The following is a 10,000-nucleotide window of genomic DNA, read 5'->3' on the forward strand; positions in this document are numbered from 1 at the left end:
CCCCAATCACTGCCCTCGGGTATTGGGATATTTTTTAAACTAGAGGAAAGAGTGCCTCCTACTGGCCCTCCAACACCACTTCCAGCAGCATCTGGTCTCCCATCCAGGAACTGACCAGGACCAACCCTGCTTAGCTTCAGAAGCAAGCCAGCAGTGGTAAGCTGCAGGGTCGAGTCCCAGTCAGGGCTATTCCCCGAATTCGCTACATACTGTACCTCAAACATATTTCCCAGACACACTCTTTAATATCAGATGTTTAAAACGGTAAGCCGCTAAGAATAGAATCCAATAGAAGAATAGAATAGACTAGAATCCAATGGAAGAATAGAATAGACTAGAATCCAATAGAAGAATAGAATAGACTAGAATCCAATAGAAGAATAGAATAGACTAGAATCCAATAGAAGAATAGAATAGACTAGAATCCAATAGAAGAATAGAAGAGACTAGAATCCAATAGAAGAATAGAATAGACTAGAATCCAATAGAAGAATAGAATAGACTAGAATCCAATAGAAGAATAGAATAGACTAGAATCCAATACAAATCCAATAGAAGCATCCCATGCTGACTTACTGAAGGAGAGTTTGTGGACAGGATTCTCAGGAACAATCTGATGTACACCCTCCGTCTTTGTCGTTGAATTCTCCGTCGCTTCTTTGGTGAACGGGGGCAGCGATGACTGTCCTGTTTTTACCAGAGGATGAGAGACGGCAAAGCTTTACGGATAATTACATGGTGGGACTTTGGGTTGCAAAAATCATAGGTTCTCCAGAAATCCAGGTTGGACGATTCCAGATTTCTTGCTTTTTCCCTTACTTCTTAATTCTTTAATTTGCTCTGGCAGCGGTTCCCGAACTAGGGGTTTGCAAAGGTTCCAAACTCCCCAGGTAATCAGAGCTCTTTAAGAACCCCCTCCCCTCCTCTCCTCTCCTGTCTCCCCAGGTAATCAGAGCTCTTTAAGAACCCCCTCCTCTCCTCTCCTGTCTCCCCAGGTAATCAGAGCTCTTTAAGAACCCCCTCCTCTCCTCTCCTGTCTCCACAGGTAATCAGAGGTCTTTAAGAACCCCCTCCTCTCCCCTCCTCTCCTGTCTCCCCAGGTAATCAGAGGTCTTTAAGAACCCCCTCCTCTCCTCTCCTGTCTCCACAGGTAATCAGAGCTCGTTAAGAACCCCCTCCTCTCCTCTCCTGTCTCTCCAGGTAATCAGAGCTCTTTAAGAACCCCCTCCTCTCCTCTCCTGTCTCCCCAGGTAATCAGAGCTCGTTAAGAACCCCCTCCTCTCCTCTCCTCTCCTGTCTCTCCAGGTAATCAGAGCTCTTTAAGAACCCCCTCCTCTCCTCTCCTGTCTCCCCAGGTAATCAGAGGTCTTTAAGAACCCCCTCCTCTCCTCTCCTGTCTCCACAGGTAATCAGAGGTCTTTAAGAACCCCCTCCTCTCCTCTCCTGTCTCCCCAGGTAATCAGAGGTCTTTAAGAACCCCCTCCTCTCCTCTCCTGTCTCCCCAGGTAATCAGAGGTCTTTAAGAACCCCCTCCTCTCCTGTCTCCCCAGGTAATCAGAGCTCTTTAAGAACCCCCTCCTCTCCTCTCCTGTCTCCCCAGGTAATCAGAGCTCTTTAAGAACCCCCTCCTCTCCTCTCCTGTCTCCACAGGTAATCAGAGCTCTTTAAGAACCCCCTCCTCTCCTCTCCTGTCTCCCCAGGTAATCAGAGGTCTTTAAGAACCCCCTCCTCTCCTCTCCCCTCCTGTCTCCCCAGGTAATCAGAGCTCGTTAAGAACCCCCTCCTCTCCTCTCCTGTCTCCACAGGTAATCAGAGCTCTTTAAGAACCCCCTCCTCTCCTCTCCTGTCTCCACAGGTAATCAGAGCTCTTTAAGAACCCCCTCCTCTCCTCTCCTGTCTCCACAGGTAATCAGAGCTCTTTAAGAACCCCCTCCTCTCCTCTCCTGTCTCCACAGGTAATCAGAGCTCTTTAAGAACCCCCTCCTCTCCTCTCCTGTCTCCACAGGTAATCAGAGCTCTTTAAGAACCCCCTCCTCTCCTCTCCAGTCTCCTCCAGGTAATCAGAGGTCTTTAAGAACCCCCTCCTCTCCTCTCCTGTCTCCACAGGTAATCAGAGCTCTTTAAGAACCCCCTCCTCTCTTCTCCTGTCTCCACAGGTAATCAGAGCTCTTTAAGAACCCCCTCCTCTCCTCTCCTGTCTCCACAGGTAATCAGAGCTCTTTAAGAACCCCCTCCTCTCCTCTCCTGTCTCCACAGGTAATCAGAGCTCTTTAAGAACCCCCTCCTCTCCTCTCCTGTCTCCACAGGTAATCAGAGCTCTTTAAGAACCCCCTCCTCTCCTCTCCTGTCTCCACAGGTAATCAGAGCTCTTTAAGAACCCCCTCCTCTCCTCTCCTCTCCTGTCTCCCCAGGTAATCAGAGGTCTTTAAGAACCCCCTCCTCTCCTCTCCTGTCTCCACAGGTAATCAGAGGTCTTTAAGAACCCCCTCCTCTCCTCTCCTGTCTCCCCAGGTAATCAGAGCTCTTTAAGAACCCCCTCCTCTCCTCTCCTGTCTCCACAGGTAATCAGAGCTCTTTAAGAACCCCCTCCTCTCCTCTCCAGTCTCCTCCAGGTAATCAGAGGTCTTTAAGAACCCCCTCCTCTCCTCTCCTGTCTCCCCAGGTAATCAGAGCTCGTTAAGAACCCCCTCCCCTCCTCTCCTGTCTCCACAGGTAATCAGAGCTCTTTAAGAACCCCCTCCTCTCCTCTCCTCTCCTGTCTCCCCAGGTAATCAGAGCTCGTTAAGAACCCCCTCCTCTCCTCTCCTGTCTCCACAGGTAATCAGAGCTCTTTAAGAACCCCCTCCTCTCCTCTCCTGTCTCCACAGGTAATCAGAGCTCTTTAAGAACCCCCTCCTCTCCTCTCCTGTCTCCCCAGGTAATCAGAGCTCTTTAAGAACCCCCTCCTCTCCTCTCCTGTCTCCACAGGTAATCAGAGCTCTTTAAGAACCCCCTCCTCTCCTCTCCAGTCTCCTCCAGGTAATCAGAGGTCTTTAAGAACCCCCTCCCCTCCTCTCCTGTCTCCCCAGGTAATCAGAGCTCTTTAAGAACCCCCTCCTCTCCTCTCCTGTCTCCCCAGGTAATCAGAGCTCTTTAAGAACCCCCTCCTCTCCTCTCCTGTCTCCCCAGGTAATCAGAGCTCTTTGAGAACCCCCTCCTCTCCTCTCCTGTCTCCCCAGGTAATCAGAGCTCTTTAAGAACCCCCTCCTCTCCTCTCCTGTCTCCCCAGGTAATCAGAGCTCTTTAAGAACCCCCTCCTCTCCTCTCCTGTCTCCCCAGGTAATCAGAGCTCTTTAAGAACCCCCTCCTCTCCTCTCCTGTCTCCCCAGGTAATCAGAGCTCTTTAAGAACCCCCTCCTCTCCTCTCCTGTCTCCCCAGGTAATCAGAGCTCTTTAAGAACCCCTCCTCTCCTCTCCTGTCTCCCCAGGTAATCAGAGCTCTTTAAGAACCCTCTCCTCTGTGTGTGTGTAAGAGCATGCATGTGTGTGTATGTACTCTACCTGGACACGGGCTCAGTTTACAGATGAGGACAGTTTCAGGCTTGTCTCCCTCACAATGGCCGATGGTGTTGTCTGTGGCTCTACACACAACCTGTCTCTGTCGAATCCCCTCTCCACAGCTTACTGAACACTGTGGTGGCCACACAGAGAGACACAGAGAGACAGGGGGTCAGAATCCCCTCTCCACAGCTTACTGAACACTGTGGTGGCCACACAGAGAGACACAGAGAGACAGGGGGTCAGAATCCCCTCTCCACAGCTTACTGAACACTGTGGTGGCCCCACAGAGAGACACAGAGAGACAGGGGGTCAGAATCCCCTCTCCACAGCTTACTGAACACTGTGGTGGCCACACAGAGAGACACAGAGAGACAGGGGGTCAGAATCCCCTCTCCACAGCTTACTGAACACTGTGGTGGCCACACAGAGAGACACAGAGAGACAGGCGTCAGAATCCCCTCTCCACAGCTTACTGAACACTGTGGTGGCCACACAGAGAGACACAGAGAGACAGGGGGTCAGAATCCCCTCTCCACAGCTTACTGAACACTGTGGTGGCCCCACAGAGACAGCGGGTCAGACGAGACTCAAAGCAGCTGGCTCTTCACAGTTCTTAGAAACAACGCTGAAATCCCTAGAACAGTCAGCTCGCACAATTCCTAAAACAAATCGATATAGAGCAACTTCCCTTTCCAGAAAACCTGGTAAACAACACAGGAAAAAAGTGTTTATAAATTCAACAAAATCAATTAAATAGGACTGCTACTGGGTCTGGATACGCTAACCATCCTCTTCACGTCCTTCAGTGTGTGGTGACTGGAGAATGTTCCACACCAGGGTTCAGCTTCATTACAATTCAATTCAGTCAATTTCTCAAAGAAAACTACAATTCTATTTTAGTGAACAGAAATTCCAATTCCATCATTGATTGAATTGAAATCGAGTTGACCCCAACTCTGATAAGTAGTACTGTGAGCTGTGTGACAGAGCTCCATGAACAGGTCTCTGTCTGTACTCTGTGGCGGAGCTCCATGCTGGGACCCACCTGTGACCGGTCCCTTGTCTAGAGAATGCTCAGTGGTGGAGCTCCATGACCAGGCCCCTGTCTGTACTGTAGGCTTTGTGGTGGAGCTCCATGCTGGGACCCACCTGTGACCTGGCCCTTGTCTAGAGTATACTCTGTGGTGAAGCTCTATGCTGGGACCCACCTGTGACCAGGCCCTTGTCTAGAGTATACTCTGTAGTGAAGCTCTATGCTGGGACCCATCTGTGACCAGACCCTTGTCTAGAGTATACTCTGTAGTGAAGCTCTATGCTGGGACCCACCTGTGACCAGGCCCTTGTCTAGAGTATACTCTGTGGTGAAGCTCTATGCTGGGACCCACCTGTGACCAGGCCCTTGTCTAGAGTATACTCTGTGGTGAAGCTCCATGACCAGGCCCCTGTCTGTACTGTAGGCTTTGTGGTGGAGCTCCATGCTGGGACCCACCTGTGACCAGACCCTTGTCTAGAGTATACTCTGTGGTGAAGCTCTATTATGGGACCCACCTGTGACCAGGCCCTTGTCTAGAGTATACTCTGTAGTGAAGCTCTATGCTGGGACCCACCTGTGACCAGGCCCTTGTCTAGAGTATACTCTGTAGTGAAGCTCTATGCTGGGACCCACCTGTGACCAGGCCCTTGTCTAGAGTATACTCTGTGGTGAAGCTCTATGCTGGGACCCACCTGTGTCCAGGCCCTTGTCGAGAGTATACTCTGTGGTGAAGCTCTATGCTGGGACCCACCTGTGACCAGGCCCCTGTCTAGAGTATACTCTGTGGTGAAGCTCTATGCTGGGACCCACCTGTGTCCAGGCCCTTGTCTAGAGTATACTCTGTGGTGAAGCTCTATGCTGGGACCCACCTGTGTCCAGGCCCTTGTCTAGAGTATACTCTGTAGTGAAGCTCTATGCTGGGATCCACCTGTGACCAGGCCCCTGTCTAGAGTATACTCTGTGGTGGAGCTCCATGCTGGGACCCACCTGTGACCAGGCCCTTGTCTAGAGTATACTCTGTGGTGAAGCTCTATGCTGGGACCCACCTGTGTCCAGGCCCTTGTCTAGAGTATACTCTGTGGTGAAGCTCCATGCTGGGACCCACCTGTGACCAGGCCCTTGTCTAGAGTATACTCTGTGGTGAAGCTCTACGCTGAGACCCACCTGTGCCCAGGCCCTTGTCTAGAGTATACTCTGTGGTGAAGCTCTATGACCAGGCCCCTGTCTGTACTGTAGGCTTTGTGGTGGAGCTCCATGCTGGGACCCACCTGTGACCAGGCCCTTGTCTAGAGTATACTCTGTGGTGAAGCTCTATGCTGGGACCCACCTGTGACCAGGCCCTTGTCTAGAGTATACTCTGTAGTGAAACTCTATGCTGGGACCCACCTGTGACCAGGCCCCTGTCTGTACTGTAGGCTTTGTGGTGGAGCTCCATGCTGGGACCCACCTGTGACCAGGCCCTTGTCTAGAGTATACTCTGTAGTGAAGCTCTATGCTGGGACCCACCTGTGACCAGACCCTTGTCTAGAGTATACTCTGTGGTGAAGCTCTATGCTGGGACCCACCTGTGACCAGGCCCTTGTCTAGAGTATACTCTGTGGTGAAGCTCTATGCTGGGACCCACCTGTGACCAGGCCCTTGTCTAGAGTATACTCTGTAGTGAAGCTCTATGCTGGGACCCATCTGTGACCAGACCCTTGTCTAGAGTATACTCTGTAGTGAAGCTCTATGCTGGGACCCACCTGTGACCAGGCCCTTGTCTAGAGTATACTCTGTGGTGAAGCTCTATGCTGGGACCCACCTGTGACCAGGCCCTTGTCTAGAGTATACTCTGTGGTGAAGCTCCATGACCAGGCCCCTGTCTGTACTGTAGGCTTTGTGGTGGAGCTCCATGCTGGGACCCACCTGTGACCAGACCCTTGTCTAGAGTATACTCTGTGGTGAAGCTCTATTATGGGACCCACCTGTGACCAGGCCCTTGTCTAGAGTATACTCTGTAGTGAAGCTCTATGCTGGGACCCACCTGTGACCAGGCCCTTGTCTAGAGTATACTCTGTAGTGAAGCTCTATGCTGGGACCCACCTGTGACCAGGCCCTTGTCTAGAGTATACTCTGTGGTGAAGCTCTATGCTGGGACCCACCTGTGTCCAGGCCCTTGTCGAGAGTATACTCTGTGGTGAAGCTCTATGCTGGGACCCACCTGTGACCAGGCCCCTGTCTAGAGTATACTCTGTGGTGAAGCTCTATGCTGGGACCCACCTGTGTCCAGGCCCTTGTCTAGAGTATACTCTGTGGTGAAGCTCTATGCTGGGACCCACCTGTGTCCAGGCCCTTGTCTAGAGTATACTCTGTAGTGAAGCTCTATGCTGGGATCCACCTGTGACCAGGCCCCTGTCTAGAGTATACTCTGTGGTGGAGCTCCATGCTGGGACCCACCTGTGACCAGGCCCTTGTCTAGAGTATACTCTGTGGTGAAGCTCTATGCTGGGACCCACCTGTGTCCAGGCCCTTGTCTAGAGTATACTCTGTGGTGAAGCTCCATGCTGGGACCCACCTGTGACCAGGCCCTTGTCTAGAGTATACTCTGTGGTGAAGCTCTACGCTGAGACCCACCTGTGCCCAGGCCCTTGTCTAGAGTATACTCTGTGGTGAAGCTCTATGACCAGGCCCCTGTCTGTACTGTAGGCTTTGTGGTGGAGCTCCATGCTGGGACCCACCTGTGACCAGGCCCTTGTCTAGAGTATACTCTGTGGTGAAGCTCTATGCTGGGACCCACCTGTGACCAGGCCCTTGTCTAGAGTATACTCTGTAGTGAAACTCTATGCTGGGACCCACCTGTGACCAGGCCCCTGTCTGTACTGTAGGCTTTGTGGTGGAGCTCCATGCTGGGACCCACCTGTGACCAGGCCCTTGTCTAGAGTATACTCTGTAGTGAAGCTCTATGCTGGGACCCACCTGTGAAAGACCCTTGTCTAGAGTATACTCTGTGGTGAAGCTCTATGCTGGGACCCACCTGTGACCAGGCCCTTGTCTAGAGTATACTCTGTGGTGAAGCTCTATGCTGGGACCCACCTGTGACCAGGCCCCTGTCTAGAGTATACTCTGTGGTGAAGCTCCATGCTGGGACCCACCTGTGACCAGGCCCCTGTCTAGAGTATACTCTGTGGTGAAGCTCTATGCTGGGACCCACCTGTGACCAGGCCCTTGTCTAGAGTATACTCTGTGGTGAAGCTCCATGCTGGGACCCACCTGTGACCAGGCCCTTGTCTAGAGTATACTCTGTGGTGAAGCTCCATGCTGGGACCCACCTGTGACCAGGCCCTTGTCTAGAGTATACTCTGTGGTGAAGCTCTATGACCAGGCCCCTGTCTGTACTGTAGGCTTTGTGGTGGAGCTCCATGCTGGGACCCACCTGTGACCAGGCCCCTGTCTGTACTGTAGGCTTTGTGGTGGAGCTCCATGCTGGGACCCACCTGTGACCAGGCCCCTGTCCTCCACTGTGCAGGGCAGGCAGAGGGGTTACAGACCTTCCTGGTCTCAGGCTTGTCCTCTGTACAGTACTTAGTGTGGACCGTCCGGTTGGTGCCGTTGTGGAGGGCCTGCATACACTGAACAACCCTGGACTGGTAGCCAATCTTCCCACATGTCTTACTGCACGGGTTCCACTCCTCCACCAACCACCTGGGAGAGGAGGGAGAGAGAGGGAGAATGGGGGCAGACAGAACAAGAGAGAGGGGGGGCAGACAGAATAAGAGAGGTGGGGGGCAGACAGAATAAGAGAGGTGGGGGCAGACAGAACAAGAGAGAGGGGGGGGGCAGACAGAATAAGAGAGGTGGGGGGCAGACAGAATAAGAGAGGTGGGGGCAGACAGAACAAGAGAGAGGGGGGCAGACAGAACAAGAGAGTTGGGGGCAGACAGCATAAGAGAGGTGGGGGGCAGACAGAACAAGAGAGGTGGGGGCAGACAGAACAAGAGAGGGGGTGGCAGACAGAATAAGAGAGTTGGGGGGCAGACAGAACAAGAGAGGGGGGGCAGACAGAACAAGAGAGGGGGTGGCAGACAGAATAAGAGAGTTGGGGGGCAGACAGAACAAGAGAGGGGGCAGACAGAACAAGAGAGGGGGCAGACAGAACAAGAGAGTTGGGGGGCAGACAGAACAAGAGAGAGGGGGGGGCAGACAGAACAAGAGAGTTGGGGGGCAGACAGAACAAGAGAGAGGGGGCAGACAGAACAAGAGAGTTGGGGGGCAGACAGAACAAGAGAGAGGGGGGGGCAGACAGAACAAGAGAGTTGGGGGGCAGACAGAACAAGAGAGAGGGGGGGGGCAGACAGAACAAGAGAGGTGGGGGGCAGACAGAACAAGAGAGGTGGGGGCAGACAGAACAAGAGAGGTGGGGGGCAGACAGAACAAGAGAGGGGGGCAGACAGAACAAGAGAGGTGGGGGGCAGACAGAACAAGAGAGGTGGGGGGCAGACAGAACAAGAGAGGTGGGGGGCAGACAGAACAAGAGAGAGGGGGGGCAGACAGAACAAGAGAGGTGGGGGGCAGACAGAACAAGAGAGGTGGGGGGGCAGACAGAACAAGAGAGGTGGGGGGCAGACAGAACAAGAGAGGGGGGCAGACAGAACAAGAGAGGTGGGGGGGCAGACAGAACAAGAGAGGTGGGGGGCAGACAGAACAAGAGAGGTGGGGGGCAGACAGAACAAGAGAGGTGGGGGGCAGACAGAACAAGAGAGGTGGGGGGCAGACAGAACAAGAGAGGTGGGGGGCAGACAGAACAAGAGAGGTGGGGGGCAGACAGAACAAGAGAGGTGGGGGGCAGACAGAACAAGAGAGGTGGGGGGCAGACAGAAAAAGAGAGGTGGGGGGCAGACAGAACAAGAGAGGTGGGGGGCAGACAGAACAAGAGAGGTGGGGGGCAGACAGAACAAGAGAGGTGGGGGCAGACAGAACAAGAGAGGGGGGGCAGACAGAATAAGAGAGGGGGGGCAGACAGAATAAGAGAGGGGGGGGCAGACAGAACAAGAGAGGTGGGGGGCAGACAGAACAAGAGAGGGGGGGCAGACAGAATAAGAGAGGGGGGGCAGACAGAATAAGAGAGGGGGGGGCAGACAGAACAAGAGAGAGCACATTTTTTAATCTGTCCACTACTGGGAAGGACTAGGTTATTATCTCATTATTCAATCTGTCCACTACTGGGAACGACTAGGTTATTATCTCATTATTCAATCTGTCCACTACTGTGAACGACTAGGTTATTATCTCATTATTCAATCTGTCCACTACTGGGAATGACTAGGTTATTATCTCATTATTCAATCTGTCCACTACTGGGAACGACTAGGTTATTATCTCATTATTCAATCTGTCCACTACTGTGAACGACTAGGTTATTATCTCATTATTCAATCTGTCCACTACTGG

General features: G+C 52.7%; 1 protein-coding gene across 1 annotated transcript in view; it reads right to left on the minus strand.

Moving 5' to 3' along the window:
• Positions 1–250: 250 nt before the first annotated feature.
• The window catches only part of LOC135534946 (A disintegrin and metalloproteinase with thrombospondin motifs 3-like), a gene marked incomplete at its 5' end in the record, with an annotated part of 28,563 nt that continues 18,813 nt past the window's right edge, over positions 251–10,000 (minus strand). Inside the window, 3 exons of the mRNA XM_064961729.1 lie at positions 251–687; positions 3,541–3,670; positions 8,047–8,254. Of these exons, the coding sequence (XP_064817801.1) occupies positions 503–687; positions 3,541–3,670; positions 8,047–8,254 (523 nt within the window). The remainder of the gene's footprint in view (positions 688–3,540; positions 3,671–8,046; positions 8,255–10,000) is intronic.

Source organism: Oncorhynchus masou, unplaced genomic scaffold, assembly GCF_036934945.1.
Source record: "Oncorhynchus masou masou isolate Uvic2021 unplaced genomic scaffold, UVic_Omas_1.1 unplaced_scaffold_4213, whole genome shotgun sequence".
Classification (NCBI taxonomy): Eukaryota; Metazoa; Chordata; class Actinopteri; order Salmoniformes; family Salmonidae; genus Oncorhynchus; species Oncorhynchus masou.